General features: G+C 30.7%; 1 protein-coding gene across 3 annotated transcripts in view; it reads right to left on the reverse strand.

Moving 5' to 3' along the window:
* LOC130904210 (ras-GEF domain-containing family member 1B-like) overlaps positions 1-22,741 on the reverse strand; it is a 559,401-nt gene that overhangs the window by 38,682 nt on the left and 497,978 nt on the right. For 2 of the 3 annotated variants that reach the window (XM_057816844.1, XM_057816842.1), the window contains one exon: positions 3,671-3,730. In XM_057816844.1, coding sequence (XP_057672827.1) covers positions 3,671-3,730 — 60 coding nt within the window. Of the gene's footprint in view, positions 1-3,670; positions 3,731-6,333; positions 7,112-22,741 lie in introns of all 3 variants that reach the window. The other variant, XM_057816843.1, reaches the window with a different exon arrangement.

The following is a 22,741-nucleotide window of genomic DNA, read 5'->3' on the forward strand; positions in this document are numbered from 1 at the left end:
ATGTAAACTGACAAAAGCAATTCATTTCTAGACGCCAATGTTAATTGCTTTGAGTCCAGGAAAGAGTTTAGATCACGAGCTATAGATATTGAAAATTTTTTTAACGAATAAATGACAATTTATTTTTTCTTTAATCATTGTTAGTGTAGTAAATGGTGCTGAAAAATCATCCTAAATTTATTGCTAATAAATTTAAGGTGAAATAGAGGGTGAAATAGCAAACTTAAAAACAGGAATATCTTCAAAATTCTCTTAAATAGTAACCTCAATATATCAGTACAATTTGTAGTACAGGATTTTATTGCTTGATTTCGCAACTAGCTTTTTGATGATGTTAAATGGATATTGGATGAGCATGCACTAGATTACAGATAGATAACCTATTAACAATTAGCCGCAATTACCTGTAATTACTTTTTGTACATTAATTTGCTGATATAAATTGTAATTTTATGTTAGGTTAAAGGAAATATTGTGAAAAATAAAAAATCGTTGCCAGCTTCCAATCAGCCGCAACTTTAAGGTTTTACCTTATCCGTGTTTTTTTAATTTTAATATAAATTACTGTGATATATTATACTTCCTATAATAATAATAATATAATATAATATAATTCATGGTTGCCAGTTGAACAGTGGCCACAAACAGAGGTTGTTGCCATGCTTTCAATAAGCGTTTCTCGCTACAGGTAAGTGTGAGTGGAAGTGAAAAGGTGCAAGAATTCTTTACGTGGTGTGTAAGATGGAATTCTAGTATTATTAAGTTTTTATTTAAGAAGCATACATTCTTGAAAATGATGAAAATTCATTGAAAAAGTCGTCAACGGAATCCATCAAGTACATTAGTGCTGCGTTATTAGTTTATGGAATGTTCATATAACATTTCCGGGTTTTCTCCAAACAAACTACGTACTACACAATATACTGATTTTAAACGTAAATCATAGAATTATACATATTTTTTATTCATTTTCTGAATTATTATGAATACCATTTGAATAATAAGAATCATAATTTGCATCAATATTTCCTTCTTGGTGTTCATCTTTTGATGTCAACAAAATTTTTTCGACTGTCACTGCTACCGGGTCTCCATTGAACCACGTTGGTTTTGCCAACTGTACTCTTTTTGATGAAATTTGACACAACAAGGCTCAATTACTTTTTTCACATGCAATTTATGAAAAAAGTTCGCAAAACTTCAGTGATTTCCAACAAGGTAGAATAAAGTTCACGGCCAAACTAGACACTTTTTTCTAAAATTTTCTTATATTTTTGACTAACATTTAGAAATATGTCACTTTTCCTCAATTATGAAACGCACTTAAAATAAACGCAGTAAATACTTCTGATGAAAACCAAGAGCTTCCTTCAATGGTGTATCACTATTTAAAGTTTTGTCATTATATTTATAGTTTTTCTTTTTATGAAACAGATAATTGTTAACCTTCGTGAGACAAAAAAAAATTTAAAATTCAACAACAAAAAATCTGCATTAAACATGAAATGGAGTGTTCACCTTCAATAAAAGAGAAGATAAATATACTATACGAAAAGTGCTAGAGTTGCCATTCTTTGTTTTTATTTATTGCTGGAAACGAATAGAGCTTATTCTCTTACACTCACATTTACCTATAGCGAAAACGAGAGCATGGCAACCTCTATTTGCGGTAATTTTTTAACTGGAAACCATTGACTATCGTGAACAGGAATTATATAACTTATAATATAAATATAATTTTGTTTTGATATTCTAAAAAACAGACTGTAAATATTTAACCAAAATATACATGTTTACACCTGCTAACTCTAGGGTTGCAACTTAGAGCTGCCAACCTTTGTTTTTTAGTTCTTGACATTATTTCCTCTAAAATGACATGGATTTCATGTGAAAAACATAGTTGCAATTTATCAAATCAATTATATAAGAAAGTAATTGCGGCTACTTGCCAAGGCAACCTATCGCTAAACCATTGCATATCCACTCATTATCCATTTAAAATTAGTTTAATCAAAAACTGGAGAGCAGTGTGACTTATAAGAGCCGATTTGAAATTGAAAGCACTACTCTATAATAACAAAATACCTCAAGAATCTCAGAACCGGTTTAAATTTTTAATGAAGGTAAGCAACAGCATCCCCATATACCATCGGCAAAAGAGACTTGAATAAAAAGCAGAAGTCGTTGCGATGTTAAAAAAATTCTTTTCACTACACAAGCTGAAAAGACACATACACGACAACTATATATTTAAAATTGTTGGAAATTATTTTTGTTATTGCTAGATTTAATAGCTCATTAATATTAAAGGGACATGGCCAGGTAACCAAATTTCACACATCATTCATATCATATTTTGGTATAAGAATTTTATTCTCACCTCGCACAATACGTTTTAATGAGAATCATCTGCTAATACTGATTGATAAGTTCACCGTAATTCAGGTTTCACTCATTCGTAGGTACTGTTGCATTCAGAAGCATTCAATATGATTCAGATACTTTGTTAGAGCTATTATATTAGATGATGTATTGAATTTACTGTTGAGTTAGTGATGAAACAGCTGCCAATCAAATACTGTTATTATTTGGAAAATCAATATATCGGTTCATGTGACGATGATTATGTATTTTACATTAAAAGAACAAATTAGTGTAACAACAGGTGCTATTTTACAGAACATTATCAAAATAATGAATTATTCATCCAATTAATCGGAAGTAAGTTTTATTTTGATAATAATGATAACGACAAAAATTCTATATTTTTAGTTTTACCCTAATGGAAGTGAAAGTAAACTAATCAACTTCAGCTTTATGTTGAAACAGGAAAAACTTAAACTACTTCAGAAACGAATATTTTCTCTCCTTTCACTCCCGGTAGCTTACAAATATGAGTTATGGATCAAAATTTACAATGTTTTCCAGATTATAATAGTTCTGGCTCCCTATACTCATGTTTCACCTCACACATATACAAATACGAAGTTGAGCTGCGATCATCAAACAAATTATGTTATTTTACCCTTCTGTTGGTACTCAATTCAATAAAGACTAACTCAATTGGAGTAAAATCTGTACCTCCACAGGCTATGACTCACTTTCGTCAAATAAAAGTCACTTAGATTTTCAATTTTGCCGACTTCTCATCGCTCTTACACACAATTCAACATCGCTATTATTTTCGTGAATTTCCAATTGGTTTTAGAATATTTGCACAAAATAGTAACTCTAATTTGAGTACATTTCGTAACATTAAGTCTAATCCCAACTCCAGTTTATTTATCTTTATTTTTGTTACTTTTAGCATAAGATTTCGAAGTGAACGGAATATTTCTTGACATCGCTGAAATACTTTTAGGGCATTTTGTATAATGGCCGTATTTCATGTGGAAACAACTGGATTTATTCTTATTGCAATACACTTGACAACCATAACAGTGTATGAACAATTTTTACAAAAAAAAAATTTTTATGTTTATCGGATGTTCATCAAAACAAAAACATTTAGTTTGTATGAAAAATCAGGCTTTAAAAATTGCAGCCGGTAAAGTAAAGAGTAAATGTCCGAATAATCGGACTTCAAAATGTATACAGTTTCCCTGGGCTATATCAACCGATGCTTCTAACTCTAATGAATAATAATAATAAATACTATTATTGTACTCACCCTTCTATTTGAACAGTCTTTTGGTGTGAGGTCTGATGCTACTGTACCGAAAATTGTGGGCTAAAAATAAAAATAGAATTAACTGTTTGAATTCGAAAATATGATTTGGCAAGCAGAATATTTTTTTCATAAGCTGTACAGTGAAAAAACAAAGATATAAAAGGCTAGGATTTATTTGATTTGCAATGGATTTTAAAATTAATGTAATGGAGAAGTTATTGCTGTTGCATTTTCCAAATGTATATTTTGGTAATTGGATGTTCCTCAAATAGCAAGAATACCACAAGAGCTTATATTTTATTATACACAGTTTCGTAAAATCACATGTTTACGATAAAAAGAAAGCACTTGAGTACATAATCACATCACATTTTTCGGAGAAGAATTTATTAACTTTTTTAACGCACGAAGCAGGATTTTATCACAAATTAACTTGTGAGAGGTATGCAAAAAAAAATATGTTTTATTATCTCAATCCACTTTTATTATTATATGGTATCTTGATACTTAATTCAAAAAGCCGTTTATTTGGAAGTGGGGTTTACTCACACACTTAATTGGACAGAATAGGGAGGTGAGTTTATGTCAATGCAAATTTGCTTACTTTATACTACATCCAAACAATAATCGAATTAAAAGCAACCGCCTTCTGCACCTACGTGATCATTTGCTCAGAAAGCTCTTATCTTTTGAGCAGTAAATTCTCTAGTACTGTCAATATAAATGCCGATTTAGTACTAGCAACACCATTTATGGCAATATGGACATAACTCCAATTATGGGCCGATACGTGATTCTCGCCATTGAAGCAAACAATGCCCTTAACAAATTTTTTATAATAACGTACGGTAATCAAAACAAGGAATTCATTCTATTTGTCTTTTCCAGACTGGATTTTGATAATATAATATCAAATGTTTATGATAAAGAAATATGTCTTCCTATCTCAAATAAAAGCTACTAACAACATTATATAATTATAATCCCTGGTGTATCCGCTGTGGATGTGTTAGTTCATGAACACATTCTCACTACTCTTTTCTATATCTAGTATCTTCATGTTTTAATTTTTTCTTATAAAATTTTTCTAACTTGTCAAATCCTTTTTGCCTGTCTATTGGTACCCGTTTTATAAAAGTATCCAAATCATTTAAGCTTTTGTTTTTCAATAGTTTCAATAACAAGCCCTATATTCAAGTCTTTTCTCATTATTTCATTTCATTTCCGATCCTTTCTGATGGCACTAGGTACTTCATTTCCGTTGCATGCATTTGGTTTTTAAGTGAGTTTGTAAGTACGATGCTTTTTCTACCATATAAAAATACTGGTCGAAATATTGATTTATATACTTTCGTTATGGTGTATTGTTACCTATTTCGTTTCCACCCTTAAAATTTCTACTTAACGCATTATAAAGTTTAATTGCTGCACTGATTTTTTCATTCATATCTGCTTCTCAACTTCCATCGCTCTGTATATTCACGCCTAAATTTGAAGCACTTCACTTCATATATCTCGATTATGAGGTCTTTTCGCTTTTCCCCTCTACCATTACTTCTGTCTCCTCCACATTGATAATCATGTTATTTGTATCTGTATAAATTTTGTTTTCACTTCCAATACATAATCCATTTTCGTTATGAATTGTACCAGACTACCTACCCTCTGTCTTGATCCTTCTTAAATCTTAATCTTGAAACTTTTTAGTATTTCTAATGTAATATTGTCGTAGCCCACTAAGCTACATCTTCAGCTAGTAACTTTTAATATACCGAAATAAAAGAAATTACTACTTGAAAAAACTTTCCAAACTTTCTGTATTTCTACTATTTTCAAAGTTATTACATAATTTTATTACAAAAAATTCTTTATATAAAACGTTATATTTTGAAAATTATCCTATTAGTAGTAGTAAACCCTTAATTTTTCTATTATAAAAAAAATCATTAATTTTCATGCCTAGTTATTAATGGAAAAAATTCTATGATAACTTTTTAAATTCTCATGCAATAACTTGAAATGAATTTATTGTGATTTTTTGAAGTACTTCTCAAAATGTATAATATAATTTTTCTAAGACCAAATTATTTTACAGAAAATTAAAGTATTTCAGTTTCCACTCAGATAAAAAGTTATCTTCAATCAGCTCCATTTTCTTATTTGCATTTTTACTAAACAATGTCAATTCTGACTTGATCAAGAAAAAGTATTGAAAACGTGGTTTTCCTTTACGAATATTAACTTATTTTTTCAGTTTAGGCTTATTCGAACCGTTTTATTTTCATTCCTAGAACTTCTTATTCACTGTACTGAAAAAGGTTGTTGAAAAATCTATTTTGTTAAATATTAAAGATTAGTAAGAATACATTATTTTGTGACAATTTTCTCAACTATTTAGTGAGTTTTTTAAAAAATAACTTCACCCAGAAAATATATTTTTATTTCATGAAATAGAAACTCCCTACTTGAGATCGAACCAAAAAAAATAAGATTAGACATTAAACATTTATTTTGGTATGATTAAAATAAATTAAATTGATGTACGTAAGCGTTGCATACAAAAACTAAGTAAATTATCCAACTGTTACTATTCTACAAAAAATATTTAATGATGACAATGATCTTGTCTACCAATTATTTATTTATATATTATATGAACTTACCAAAATATTCTCAGTGTAGCCATTGTAGAATCCGTTGCTCCTGTTAAACGCGCACTTTTTAAACTGATCAGTTAAATAATCCGTCTCGTCCAAAGAACTCAAAGAGTCAATAGAACTCTGAGTAAAATCGACTTTAGTAGCCGACATAGAATTGCTCAGATGCCCCGAATCCTTACTGAGACACGGTTTCGGTTGATACGAAGACACGGGCACCGGTTCTTCTGATTCGTAACTAGAAGCACTAGAACAAGAACCAAACTTTCTATCGCTACCGGTCTCGTAACCATTATTGTCGTAGTACTTTCCGTGGTTTTCCGCATACTGCACATTCGAGTATTCGCCGTTTAAGAGCTCGCTGGTTGGAATCACTTTGATTGGTTCGAATATTTCTGTGAGGGCGCTCGAGTAGTAATTCGATTCTTTCGTTTCTCTACTTCTTTCGTCTACCACTCGGCCAGCACGGGAAACTTTAACTTCTTCTGTTGTTACCGTAGTTGATTTTACGCTAAGAGAAGTATCCAATTTAACAGGAGCTTTGAGTATTCCCGTTTTTATCAATAAACTATTTAATAAATCACACGGTGGGACTTGTCCGGTTACGAGTGCTTGTTTTATAGCTAATCCGTCACGTCCTTCTAATGTTACTGGGATGCCGTTAATATATAAAACTTCTTCTTCTTTTATTGAAGATTTTTTTTCGCAATCGACTACTTTAGCACCAGGGCCTAGAATAGCTTCTACGGTCTCTTGTATTTCCGGATCGTCCATCTTATGAGAGCTGAAAGAATTATGGGTTAGGAGAGAACGAAAAGATGTACTGTAATTACCAATAAAAAAACAGCAAGTCACGACTGGGTGGTTTATAGGTGGTTGGAACTTGTTTGGTTCTCTAGATATTACCGACAATATATTTTACTTACAAGACGGATCGGACAGCACCAACTGTTCAACGCAAATTTAATTAATAAAAATTTTTATTGTATACAAGGTTATATCGCTCTATAATTAGTTAAGTCACAAAGATTATGTGGAAAAATAATTCTAGTTTGTTATAAAGCTACCGAGTGAGTAAATGAATCATACATGGTATAATCTTGATTTGGACCTTTTTAATCAGAAATAGAATAATATATAAATAATAAATAGAGTAATGTTATTGAATATTCCTTTTTATATTTCCAGATAAGATTTAAATTTCTTTACCAAAATAATAACATAATAACATAGACCACTTTTTATAAAGCTGATACTAATAGCTATGCAAGCATGCGACATGAGTCGATTTTTTTGGTCACTAGTGTAGATTCCAAATCATAGTTCTATTTTTGTGTAATATGAAGATATAAAGTTTGAAAGTAATGATGAAGAGGTAGAGTAAATAGAAAATTATATCAATAATCTTTTGAATTGTTATTTTATTATGGGTTTGCATATGTTTTCATGTAATTTAATACTTATAGGAACAACATTATATTAATCTGGCGCACTATGTAAATGTATTCACATTTTATACTGTGAAAAATTTATAAAATAGATACTTTGTATTTATATGCTGTTCAATACACGCAGTAAGAAGATCATGCTTATTCAACAAAAACTAGCTTATCAGTATAATAACGGCTATACCTTCAAGTTGCTATTCACGTCCTCATAAAAATTGCTAGTGAGCAAAAGATTATATAATTCTCGGTAGTTATTATTCATAGAGAAAATTGCATAGTAACCCATTTTAATAAAAATAATTACAAATTATACATTTTTCTTCAATGTTTTATATACATCTCATAGAGTGTTCACCTTTCATTTTCATTGGAATTTAATATACATGACATTGCACGCATTGTCGTTAACGGGGAGTTGAAAAAATATGTGAAATCTGTTGATGTGATATTTTTGCAGAAATGATATAAGCCAATTTTAGAGAAAAAATATATAGCGTGTAAGAAAAAAATTATAGCAATAAATGAAGGTCTTTTTGTTCAGAATTCTGAATACACAAAATATACACTGAATATACTGTTTAATACTAGCGGTACACCTAGAGTTGTCAACTATACAGTATTATGGGGTTTTTCATTAAATTATACTTTTTACTGTTGAACAAAAATAAAGTATACAAAATACTGTTTTCGGCAAAAATGATAAGTTTAGTGTACAGAAGATGAAAAGTACGAATTACCTTCTCTTCTTACGACGCCAAGAAAGAAAGACAAACTATCGAAGGCATAACAAAAATATAAGCACGAATGGAAATGCTAATATGACTGGTTCATGAGTACGATTTAATGTTAATTGCAAAATATGTGCTTTAACATTTACTATTTCTCAACCAGGTGTCGGGCAGGTTTGGTTCTTTTGTTTGCTTGTCGCTTCATCTCCTCTTGTCTCTTTTCTGATATAAAAATTTTATAGCAAGACAATTCTAGTCCACATACTGTAAGTTCCGTTCAGCAATATTTATAGGATGTCGAAATTGCCACTATGGATTGGCCAGCGCAGAGCGGACTTAAATCCTATCGAGCATTTATGGGATGAACTTGGAGAAAAGTTTGGGCAAGGAATTAGCTTCGAATTCAGAAATATAATATTATTTAGACGAATTTAAGCTTCTATTTTCTTTATTGTTAATTATAGCTCTTTTTCATTTTTGAAAATATATATTTATCAGAGTGTAGTATCAAAGTATATAAAATTATGCATGTTGATTCCAACACAGACACTAACATACGATTGGCTAGGACAAAAATGGACTCATTAGTGACAGAAGTTCTTGGCCCACACTCCTTGTAGTCTGTTATTGACCAGTTAAATAAAGACAATGTATTCCACTGTCTACAAACTGATGGCTCCAATAAAAAAAATAGTAAATTGTTTCCTCCATCAAAAAAATTAGACTCAAATAATGTAACAATTTTAGATGTTTATAACATTATGACTGGTTCAAAGAATGAGCTAATTCGGATGAAAAATTATAAGTATTTTGGCAATGAAACAAAAAAAATTAAATACTATTACAGAGTCTTCTCAAGAAGTTTTTAATAGAACTATTAACAACTTACATACTTACATACTTTTTATTGATAGGGATAAATTTGTATTACAAGAAATTATTCGATTCCAATCAGACTAACTAGCTTTCTTCAATTAGCTGTTTGTCATTGAAGTTTTGGGTCACATTTGATCATTTTGAGAAAATTATAGATAATCTAAATAAATTAGAATTAATAGAGCGGAGCTAATTGTTAGAAAGCACTTCAGAAGATTTTAAAAACATAACTAAAAGTGTCTCATATCTCTTCTCTGTTTCCGACACCTCAGTAATTACTGAGAGTTTTTTTAGTAATTATTGCTAAATGGCGGGAGGATAGAAATAGAGTATCTATTATTTTGATGGAAAATGAGATCCACGTTTATTTTAATTTCAGTAATAATTTTGGTGAGACGTATGAATTTTTTAAAAAGTTTCTAAAACAGTAAGTTGTACGATAATCTCTTACAAATATGTATTTAAAACAATAACTAAATAAAATACTGTTCATTTTTCTAAAATACTGTTTAATATTCTTTATGAATATACTTCATTCCTTGTAAAAAAAGTTGACAACCCTAGCTACACCAACACTTACAATTACACGCATGTTCCGATAACCAAATTAACATCTTCAGAGATCGAAGTAAAAAAGTTTACCTTATCGAAACGCGCATCAGACTGTGAAATTTTGAGTGTAGCGTATATTCAGTAGAAATATCACTAACGGTTCCAGAAATTCCAACACACGACAAATACTTTTTTTATTTAAACAAAAGACTCCAATTTTTTTCTTAGACCTTTTGATATATTAATGCATCTAAATGTTCTTGATTTTAGGTCTCTTCTGTTTCAAAAACTATCAATATATATATATATATATATATATATATATATATATATATATATATATATATATATATATATATATATATATATATATATATATATATATATATATATATATAACTATAATTTTACTTGATTTATTGAATGAGTAATTATTTAATTGTGTCATATTGTCTCTCAACGATTTCTACAGCTGAATTTCATTTGAAGCAACATCCGTTAAATAGATTTGCATATTCTAGTTTCAAAAAATATAACGACTTCTTTAGGTATTCTGTTAATTATGTGGAAATTCATTATCATGCCTTACGACCAACCATTTAGATATTTTGAAAATAGTCGATTTATAAAATTTTGGTTATTATCTTCCGGAATATGAATGGACGTGTTGACTTCAATTAATTATTTTGAATTTTTGATAATAATTGGGAATTTTCTGCATCAAAAACTGCCCTTATAACAATTCTGTACATCAGCAGGCGTCAGAAATCTTGTAGAATGTTTGGGAAGTCGCTTTGACTGCTTTTTTAAACGTTTTGCTAAAATGGGCAGAATATTCGCAAAGTAATTGCTCCTCTAGGACTTGCTTGCAGAATCTGCAAGTTCACAAGTAGTGAGTTCTTTTTTTAGCAGTATAGAGAACTTGGATTTTGGTCCTAAAACGCCCAATCTAGCTCCGTGCGCTAGCTTCGAGCCATTTGTATACAAGAGACATATATTTCGAGCTTGCGGAGGATCTTTATTAATCCATGATTGACAGAAACAAGAAGCACCAGAAAGCAAAACCTACAAATTCATCACAAAAGTATTACTTTTACTTCTAATATATATTATTTTAAACAGAAAAAAAATAAGGTATTAATTATTCAGCTCAAAAAGAAACTAATCATGAAAGTATGAAAGTTAACTTACAGAACTTTACCATATAGCTAGGGACTATATCACGACTTATTTCAGTACATATAAAACTGGAATAAGCTAAAAAATATGACTTTATTTATGAAGTTTGATAACCAGCTCGTTTAAAGAACTACAAAGACTCGTAGATCGACTTGTTATAGTCACTCAAAACTACGGACTAAAGTTTAATACAAAGAAGACTTAATATATGGTCATAACCGTAACAAACAATAAATAGGATACTTGCGCGGAGATACGAGTATGAATAGCGAAAGCGAGAGCAAGTTTTATGAACGTAAAAAAAAATCCTTTGTGTATTGTCTTCCCTGTGCTCTCATACGACACAGAGGCATGAACGCTCACAGAAAATCTGCTCAAACGATTAGAAGCGTTTTAGATGTGGATTTATCTCCTTATGCTAAAAATTAAAAATGTTACTACTTGATTAAAAAATAAGATAGTATTAGAGCGTAATAACCAAACTACTACTTTCAAATCCAACTAAGCTGGTAGGTTCTTTTTTTTCGATATTTCGAATTCTTAGGAAACGATTTTTCATTGCTTTTAAATGCCGTTCCTCTACTAAGACTCTGTCCTATTTTTCATCGATGTATTGATTCATACAAATAAATGGATTGGAGAGGTCTATTTCCATGACCAGCTCGTTCGCTGGAATTCAGTATGATACATTTTATGAATGTATCTTAAAAGCTTAGTCTATTGATGCAAGGAATGCAATAGTCGGTAAAATATTGTTGCGTTACGGCTCAGAGTCTGGAAATACTTTTCAAAGAATAGAAAAATATCCTCTAAAAGCTCAGGAAATGCGGCAAGATCGTTATAGATCAAGCATTCGGTATAGCCGTTTAGGTTATGTTAATCGACTATTTTGTAACTAGAAAAATATTTTATCATTTTTTATATTCATAAACGTCAGAAAATGATTGAAAATAAAAAGATTTCACCGAAATATATCATTTTGTGGGAATTTTATATTCATATCTATGAAAGCATTAATTGCTTCTTCTTCCTATATTGAAACTTAATTTGATATAAATACCTTCTAATGATTTGAATATATAGTCGATGATATATTTATCAGAATTGCCCTTTTTGAAACAAACACTTGAATCAATTAGATAAAAACGAAGGAAATTTTATTTTCTCACTAGAGTTGGTTACAAGTTTCAATTCAAATTCTAAGTAAAATAATATGTCATGATTATTTTATCAACTGATGGATTTTTAATATAATAATTGTTTGTATTCCTATCGCTAAAAATGTGTGCGAATATACATAAATAAATTTCTGTAAAAACTGATGACTAAATAAAATTTTGGAAACGTTGAACCTGAGTTCTAAATGTTTACGTTTTATTGAATTTGAAATGTCTTGAAAAATTCATGTCAGGTGCTCATTTGTATGTACATGTAACTTTAGATTTGAATCTATTCCAACAAATCATTCATTTAGATTTTTTTGTCACGTTCATTTCCAGTTCCAAATAATGATAATAAAATGAACACTAAATATGATTCGTCTCTTGGAAACACACATTTTTTAAACAGTTTTATTAACTACAACTAAGACTAAAATCAAACTGAGTTGTATAATTTTGGTTTGGTTAATTTATGTAGAAAATATTGATGATTTGGCATCGAATCTTCTATTGATAGTTATGTTTATCCATAGTAAGATAAATTAACAAAATTATAAATAACTTGTTTAGTCTTACATATTGTAATATTTTATTATTTTTTTAGAATTTGTTGGGTTAGCAAAGACAGCATACAATCTAATTTGTTTAATTTAACGTAAAGAGATACTGATATATTCTGTTTAGTCTATCTTAAAGAGGTTCATAACTCACGCGGGCACCAGTAACTTACAAAACCGAAATTCTACTAAACGTATTTGATTTTTCAACTTACTCATACAGATAGATAGCATTGGCTTTAAATATAATGAAAACTAAGACTTAAATGATAGGCAAAATAAAAGAATTAACATGGTTAATTAGAAATTGGAATTAAAATAGATTTTGAATTTGGGATATAATTTTTAGCAAATTGTCTTCGTGGCTTGTCACCAGGCTATGATAATATTATTGGAGAAGCTAATTTCTTTTGAGGTATGGATACACTTAGACTTATTTTAGACACTAATTGCATTTAAAGTAGTTGTTTGATTATTCAAGTGAATAACTTTTAATTTACTCTTTCAACGTTTTTGTCTTATTATTGAAGCAATCTAGAAATATTAGCCTAGACTTGGGATTATTCTAACCCTGGGCACGTCTCCGTAGATGTCAGCTCCTACTCCGTTGTAGTTTAGCTGCCAGTATACTAGTTAATAATATTCAGTACTACTACACCAACACTTACATTTATTATACACATGAGTTCTATATGTATTTAAAATTTTTGTTCACAGAAATATATATGAAAATTTATGAAGCGAGTAGAGTAGAATAGAAGAGTTTTAATAAACTTGTTTGGAAGTTATAGCATCCGAATTTGTCAAAATGAAAGCTTATTTTTGTACATTATTTTCAAACTATCCATTAAAATACCATTAAATTTCAGTAACAGTACATAACAGACGGAGGAAGTGAAGAAGTTGTAGCAGAAAATTATATCGTCGGTTGAGTATCTAATAAGCTTAATGTAATAGGTACTAATGATTCTTTAAGAGAGGAGAAATCCATCGATCCTGAAGATTTATAAAAAACAGGCACTACGTGTTCTGAAACCGATGACAATTGGTTCGAGTGATGGAAAAAAATTATGAAACCTTTTTTAATATCAATAGTTAGTGTAATGTTATTGTATCAAGATTGCATTTTCCATTACTTCACGTTATATTTTTCAACAAGAATGAAATTCTAAGCTTCTAGTTGCTTTTGTAAATAAAATTTGTGCAATCTCCCTTACCATTTTTTAAGTTCTATTTGAACTTCCTTCTAAAAATTCAGATAAAAAGGTTAATGGGCGTAACAAGCAGCTTATAGTTTTTTTGGAATAAATTTGTTTACAGCAATCCCCTTGTTCTAGTTGTACTTTGAAATACAAATTTATTTGAGGAAATTCTAATATTCCATATTTTTCGAGTCTTTCATTAAAACTCAACATTCTTCAGACATTAAAATATTCTCGTGAACGAGGTATATTGCTGTTTAAAGCTCTAAAAACATCCTAATGAATATTCATTATACATCTAAAGCTTATTAGCGAAACTTTTAATGAACCTTAGATAATTTATTTGAATTGAAGAAATAGTAAACACTATTTTATTGAGATTATTTATTATCATCGTCATGTTACTTTCCATACAAATTTTATTAATAGCTTAGAGCGAGCACAGTAATTTATATACTTGAAGAATCTGTTATTTTGAAGTTATGAAGAATAACTGCATTTGAATTTTGACTAGTTATAAAATTAATGCGTTGTGGTATATTCTTTAGTGGAACTACATCTTTTATTTTCGCTGATTCTAATCCAATTTGATGAGGGCCGTCGAGACACCGATATGTCATATAAAATTGCCTGTGTCGTTTCTGTGCGGATTCATCCAGCATTTTCTTAATATAATCGGACCATCTCGTTGATGGACGTATCCTACTACAGTATGAGGTCTTTACTACAACATCTTTTTGCCCAAGGTCGATTTGCAAACTTAGCTAGGTAGTCAACCCAGTTTAATTTTGTCGCCATCAACAAAGTTCCTGTTGCCTGTATTCGAAGGAGCGATTTATTAAACCAATAAGGAATGACAGAGAGACATTTTATATTAAAAAGTGGGAGATGCAATTCCCAATTGTTCTATATTATAAGAATTTTGTACAATTCCGGTTTTATGCGCCGAGAAATGTTTCGTTTATCCAAAGGTATATTTATTTATTTATTATATTATATATATTATACTTTACACAATAGGATCTAATATTTTTTTGTGGAAAATGATATACAAATGCATATTTATGCATTATGCATGCATAATTCATAAATAAACTACGGTTAGCTACATTTTCGGAACAAAAACATGCGTCCGAGGTAAAGAAATTTTAATTATTTATAATATGGGGAGGTTTGAAATATTTATGATATTCTATTAAATTTTAATCCAAGATACATACACATATAGACTAGTTATCAAAAAAAAAACAGTGAGGAATGATGTCACTGGACATCAGTCCTAAATATACTCATATTACATAACAGACAACCAACTTACAGCACTAATGAAAGTAAATATGTATACTTCCAGTATAGTTACTGATCGCATGTAATAATAAGCAGAAATAAAAAAAGAGATTTTGGTTATGATTTGTATTATATATCACTGCTATATTTGGTATTTGGTATTTGACCATAGTTTGCTTCTATTCATATGGAACTGTCATTATTTGTTGCTACTGTTATTGTTTCAATATGACTGGATCAATGACGTTCTTGGCGCTCTTCTCTGCTAATAGGGTAACTTGCAGTACGTCGTTGTAAAGGGCTCGATATAGTTTTTTTGTTGCCAATAATTCTGATTTAATTGAAATATCATCATATCCAATCCACTTTTTATATAGTCATTGTTAAATTTTATACTTGGAGTGTATGAAGTGGGAATACGTCGCTCCGGAGACAATGGTAGAAGCATTATTTATTAAAAGATAGACTGATCTTCGACATATTTCAGGATAAATACAAAGTTCTAAGCGATCTATGTTGATGTCCTCGTCGTATACTTGCCAATGTTTTTAGATACAGAGATCAGGCTACTTGCCTACATCAGAAATTATCTGTCACTTCTATATGCTATACTTCATCTATTGGTGCCTAAAACTTGTCGACAAATCTCTGAGATCAGCTTTTGGATAGCTTTTGATGGGTGCCATTCTTTAGTTTTTCTACTAGCAGTTACCCATTTGTCGTTGAAACACTGAATTTTCTGTCATTTTATAGAGGTAGTTTCTTCGACAAAATATTATTTCCTCTCTTCTATTAATATTGATTAGTAAAGTTGAAGTAGAGCTTTTCTTCTCTCACGACTTAGTACTTTCACGCAAAATTAGCGCTGCCTTTCTCGAATATTCATATCTATTTGGATGGAAGATCCTAATTATTTATGACTACATTTCATGTGTTTTTCCGCCACTGCTGGTACCGGCTTGAGGTTCTATTTCTATTGAATAAACCCTGCGAAATATTTGTATTTATGAACTATTACAATTCTTTTTTCCTTCGACAAAATTTAAACAAAGCCGTTCCAATTAAAAACACAAACTATCAAAACACCAAGAAAAAGTAAACAAAGCAGTACCTACCTCTCGTAGTATAGCAGCCACTAATAGTGGCGATACCTCCGGCTGAATTCGATCGTTGTTATTTTTCCATAATGCAGCTAATTTCATTTTCAGTATGTTAGAATAGACAGGGTTAATACAGAACAGAACAGAACGTGATAATCTAATTAATTCTGGTACAAAATAAAAAAAATATATATTAACGGTATCATGGAAAATAATTGATCATTTTCAAGCTGTATAAAAGATATGAAAACGTATTTAAAATACTTCAAGAAACGATAGAATTCATAGAATGATATGTTTTAATACGATTTCAAATGGAGAAAGGAACCAAAAAATAGGCGTCTGAAATCGAAGGTTGCGTCAGCAAGTGTAAGTAGCAAGTTATGAACCTCTTTAAGATTAAAGAATATAGTATATATCTCTTTACCTTACAAGAAACACATCATATCGGACGTGATCTTTGCTCTCTCCACAAATTGTAAAAAAATATTGAATTACTATTACAATATGTTGGACTAAGTAAATTATTACTATTTTTTTTTTTAATTTTAAGAAATTAAAAGTTCTTCTTATAGCACTAATGTAACTGATGAAGGAATAACTGTTCATATTCTATAAAAAGAGGGTGCTGAAAAGGTTTTTGCGTCTATAGCCTTCAAAAACTTTTCTAGTCTTTTTTTGTTATCCTGCAACAAATTGTTACATAGATGCCTTCCTTTTATTTCTTGGTCTTTCGCCCTTTTTCTTCCTTTCTGGATCCTTCAAACTATGTCTGGATACCCTTCTTTGGATCCATTCTTTCCAGATAGTACAACCATTGCAGTTACTTTCAAGTGTATGTATGTATTAATTTTTTTCTTCATTAATATTCAGAACCACTAATCGTTTCGCTTTTATTCAAATTTATACTTGTGTCACCTTGTCCTGATATGCTTGTAACTTTTTGTTAGTAGAATACTCTAATGGTTCACTAAGCTTTTTCTTATTATATTCCTCTCAATAGTCTAAAAATTTAAATAACATGTCATTCACATGAAGAGTAGAATGAGACAGGTACAGGTACAACAATAAATATTGAGAGAACCCAGATTTGACTCCAAGTAACCTGACAGTGAACGAAACGAACCTAGAAACGGCGCTATATACGCTAGAAAAAGCTAATAGTGTCGCCAGCGTAACCTATACTCTTGAAAATGAAAACAAACATCACCATATCGAAACATGATCTAAAACATTTGAAAATGATAACAAAGATTATTGCAAGTTCCAAGAATATAATAATACAGAGAAATAATGGAACAATAACACACAGATAATATTTTCAGTTCGGTAACAATCATATAATTCTACTATGACTCAATAAATCTACACAATTTTTATGTGTTTACAGGATCAACCTCAATGTAATTATTCAATTCAGGACTATGATACATTTTAACACATACAGGGTGCGGCAGCATAACTTCCTTTTTTAAAAAGTTCGCCATTTAGTCGGTAGATGTCGTAACGGAGTGCTAGTGGTCTCGTTCGAGAGGGGGGACTATAAAGTTTTGTCCCGGCACAGTTCAGTCGCCATCATGCGTTGGAACAGTGAGGAGCGTGCGTTTGCCGTTGAGGTTTACTTTTCGAGCGGATGTTCTGTGATCGCAACCCAGCGCGCCTTTCGGAATCGCTTTAATTTAGCCCCCTTGGCCCCTGTCCCGGACCGGAAATCAATTGTTACGTGGGTCACTACGTTCAGACAAACTGCAAGTGTGACAAGACGAAGAACTGGAGTCCCTCGGCCCATTAGATCACCGGAGAACATTGAGTTAGTTAGAACTTCAGTGTTGCGATCACCACGGCGTTCTGCGCGCAAACATGCGTCTGCCCTTGGACTTTCCGATCGTTCTGTGAGGAGAATACTTCATGATAATCTTCATTTTCATCCATACAAGATGGCAATTGTGCAGGAACTTTCTGAACGTGACTTCAATTCTCGGAGGAACGCGTGTGAGGTTTTTCTGGAAGTCGTTCCTGAGGACGCTATTGTTTTTTTTAGTGATGAAGCCCATTTTCATTTGTGTGGATCCGTAAACAAACAAAACATGCGCTACTGGGCTGATACCAATCCTCGACAATTGCATCAACGGCCTTTGCATTCACCTAAAGTCACAGTGTGGTGTGCAATTTACTCACGTGGAATTATTGGTCCCTGGTTCTTTGAGGAAAATGAAGTCACAGTGACAGTGAATTCGCACCGGTATGTAAACATGTTACAGGAATTTTTTTTCCCACGGCTAGATGAGTTGGACTTAGGGGACACTTGGTTCCAACAAGACGGAGCAACGGCACACACTTCAAGAACATCGATGGCTGTTTTGAGGGAACACTTCCCAGAGCGCCTTATCTCAATTAGGGGCGATTTGGAGTGGCCAGCCCGCTCTCCCGATTTGACCCCTTGTGATTATTTCCTATGGGGTTTTTTGAAATCCCGTGTGTATGTGAACCGTCCAAGGACCCTACAAGATTTGAAGACGAACATCCAGGAAGAAATTGCCAACATAACGCCTGCTATGCTGGCAAGAGTCATGACAAACGCCAGAAATCGGTTTACTCAGTGTATGGAGATTGGGGGACGTCACCTAACTGATTTGATCTTCAAAACTCAGTAAAACAAAACTTTATGTATGTGCCTGTATTATAAAAAACGAATAAAAATTTTCTGATTCATACAATAAGTTTTATTAACTTTTGAAAAAAGGAAGTTATGCTGCCGCACCCTGTATGTGTATCCTCAGAATGGTATAGTTTTAATGGAAAACCTTGGTCGCTGAACAAACGAAAAATAAATATTCAGTGGGTTATAATTGATAACAAATTCTATTTCAGATTATGATGGACCTTTCGATGTTGTGATCGAAACTTGAATATTAAATAAGAAACTGAAAAATATCCATGAAACGAAAAAATGTTAAATCCTGTGGGGTATTATTTAGTTTTTACATATCAAAATGTAATTGAATATTTCCTGTTTGGTACAGGTTATGTTATGTAGGTATTATAAATAGCATTTTGAATATGCTATCATAGGATAGAGGTATGCCACAGCAGTCGGAACAAGCATTATGTTTCTAAAATAACATCATAGATCTTTTTATAGTAATATACAAAATTGAGACAATTTTCTGAAAACTTTCTGCTCCATTCACGATTAATATCATCCATTATATGTGGCAAATATTAATATATTGAGCAATCAATAAAAATATTCATAAAATGACCTCTGGGAACATTCCTTTTCGTGGCTAATTAGTATCCAAGATCATTCCTTATATCTATAAAGATATTTTAATTGGCAAAATAGATGGTAAGAGAGGTACGGAAGAGAAACAACATTCATGGATATGAGAAACTTCAGAGTTACATTTTACTTATCTACTCGCTTGAATGACACCCTGAAGAAAATTGAAAATTGTGTTACCTTGTATTGGAAAAAATGTATGATTCTATATATGCTCTAGAATTTCTTGTTTGATAAAATAAATGTAGTTAGTAATTACCTAATGCAATAAAAGAAATGAAAGCCAATTTATATAATTATGTTTCTATTATTTGTCCCTTTTGTTGAATTATGCTCTTATTTATTTTGTCTTGTTTGTAGTTGAATACGTAGCTGTAACACGCAGCTTACCATGAAGACAGTGTCAGTTATTAGAAAGTTATTGTATTATACTAATTGTCCAAAAAAATTAGGTTAGAAGAACTTAAATCCGTTTGCCGTTGATTATATATACATACAGCATGGGCGAAAGAGTCTACCGTCGATTATTAGTCTCCAGACATCAGTCATTTGTCAATCTTCTCCCTTCCACTTTCCCAAACCGAAAGGCATTTACATGGAGTATCCAGACGTAATGATCGTCAACGCTTTATGTGTCTGCTACATCAAAAGCAAATTAATTATAATGACAAATTTCTGTAGACTGTATAATAAAACGTGTCCTTAAAAATCGGAATGTTTCATAATTTCCTTAACTTCTAATGGAAAATATCAAACGTATGACATTTTTTCCAGACAACTCTGTATAAAGAAAATGGTAATCGAGTTTTAGTTCCTGAAACCATGATATTTTCCGGAAGAGAAACAAATCGCAGTTTCATGTTTTTTGAAGCATGAAATGTATAGAAACGAAATTTCAGTTGTTGGAATTATGAATAAAAATAAAGTGTAACGGCAACTTAAATCAGAGGCGTACTCATCCAAAAGAGCAACAGAAAAATAATTTAACGGAAGCCATTACAGTTTGATTAAAGGATACTTTTTCTTTATATGGTAAGCTTTTTAATTTTGGTAAAGTATATGGTGTTTTTCTTTACGGTCGAAATAAATGAATTATTGACATATGTAGTAAAATTTTTACATAATTTAATCGGCCCCAATTTTTTCAATTTTAGAAAATCCGATAATAATTGATTATTTGACAAAATCACTTGGAGGAATTAATTAAATTAAATTATTAAACTAATTTCACAATTTAAGTGTCACTTGTTATCCATATTATTTACAGAGTATTTTTTACCGTTGCATAAGTTCAAAAATGTGTTATAAAACAATGAAAAACATGTTTAATATAAACAGGCTTTTGGGATATAAAATTTTATACTAACATTAAAATTGAATAAATAGCTCAATGAGTAGAAAACCTTCTTTTGATGACAAAACAATATAAAACCCCTGCGGAACAAAAAATATAATCTACTAAGGAATAATTATGATCTTGATACCCGTAAAAAGTTTATTGAAACGTTTTTTGACCGTTCTTTTATATGATCTTCAAACTGCATGTAAGAAATAAATTCAAAACAAAGGGAATATTATAGGAAGATAAATAGAATTGAGAAGTATTACCAGAAGTGAAAGAATGGAGTAAATCATTTACTTCTTTTATGAAAAGGAAAATAAAATTAACAAACAGTAATTCTCAAACCAGGAAAAAGTGTGAGAGGAAGAACGTCATACTTTTAGTAATACTTTATCATATATTTAAGTCGTGAAGTCGCTTATAATGGAATTCTAAAATTTGGCGATTTTGCACCGCCTAATATGATTTTTATAAACAGCGGTGAGTTGTTTATGTTATTTTTTAGAACTAATTTCTAGAAAAGTATTTTATTTATTTGTTTTCGTTTCTTCACTTTCTAGAATTCTAGAAATGTCGTGTCTGACATAAAATCGAACATGTTTAACGGACTTAGTTAGTTTATATTAAACAGTCATAGTGAAGGAAACGAAATATAAAAGTAATCAGTAGTTATAAAGTGTCATTATTCAATTATACGAGTAGTGATAAGTTATTTATTATAAAAGTTAGTTGAGTCTAGTGTTAGTGTTTAAATAAATTAAATAAGTAAGAAAATGTTTATAAATTCACGTCACCGATAGAAACAGTACAAATAAATAAGAAAAACCCTACAATATTGTAGATTATATTAATAATATTAATATTATTCTCTTTAAAAGTTATTTGTACGCTCTTTTCATTAACTTCACGCGAGAATTATTCTTTCGGATGCATCTCCGTTCTAATAGTTTTGATTTATACTTTCCTTGGTTGTGCAAAATCGGCAAGTATCTATGAATTTAATTGCAATAGACGGATAATTAAACTCAATCGATAAGATATTTAAGATTTATCCCTCTTCCTTTCTGATTAATTTCTTCTAAGTGCTTTATATATTTAAAACACGACAGAACGATGTTATAATCGTTCTACTGTTTTGAACAAGATGCTATTGAAGAAAAGAAGGAAGCGGAAATATTTTTGGATTTAAAAAAAGAATTTTCTAAAATTACTGACGCAAAGATAAAAGAGGGCATTTTCTTTGTGCCTCAAATCAGAAAGTTAATCAATGATACAGTAGTCATGGAAGAAAAATTGAAGGATATAGAAAATCGAGAATAGAAATATTTTAAAAACAATAGTTGTTCTAGGCAATCATAAGAATGAGAAGTACAAGAAGATTGAGAACGAAATGTTGTTTGTTGCAAGAATTTTAATAAACAAAAAATGAAATCTAAAATATACATATTCTTCTGTTCTGCATAAATTTTATATATTTTGTTTGTTGTTGACAAGATATCGAAAATGTTTCTTATGATTTATTTAAAAAATCACTTGATATCGCAGAGAAAGTAGGGGTTGACTTGTCAGTACCACGAGTCACTCAAAAGCAAGTATACAGAAGTAATCCACCATCTGAATCTGCAGTTGAATACTGGAACCGGTCAATAATCATTCTCTATCTTGATTCCTCAACTTCGTCTTTGAATGCTAGATTCTCT

The sequence above is a fragment of the Diorhabda carinulata genome, chromosome 2, assembly GCF_026250575.1.
Source record: "Diorhabda carinulata isolate Delta chromosome 2, icDioCari1.1, whole genome shotgun sequence".
In the NCBI taxonomy this organism is placed as follows: domain Eukaryota; kingdom Metazoa; phylum Arthropoda; class Insecta; order Coleoptera; family Chrysomelidae; genus Diorhabda; species Diorhabda carinulata.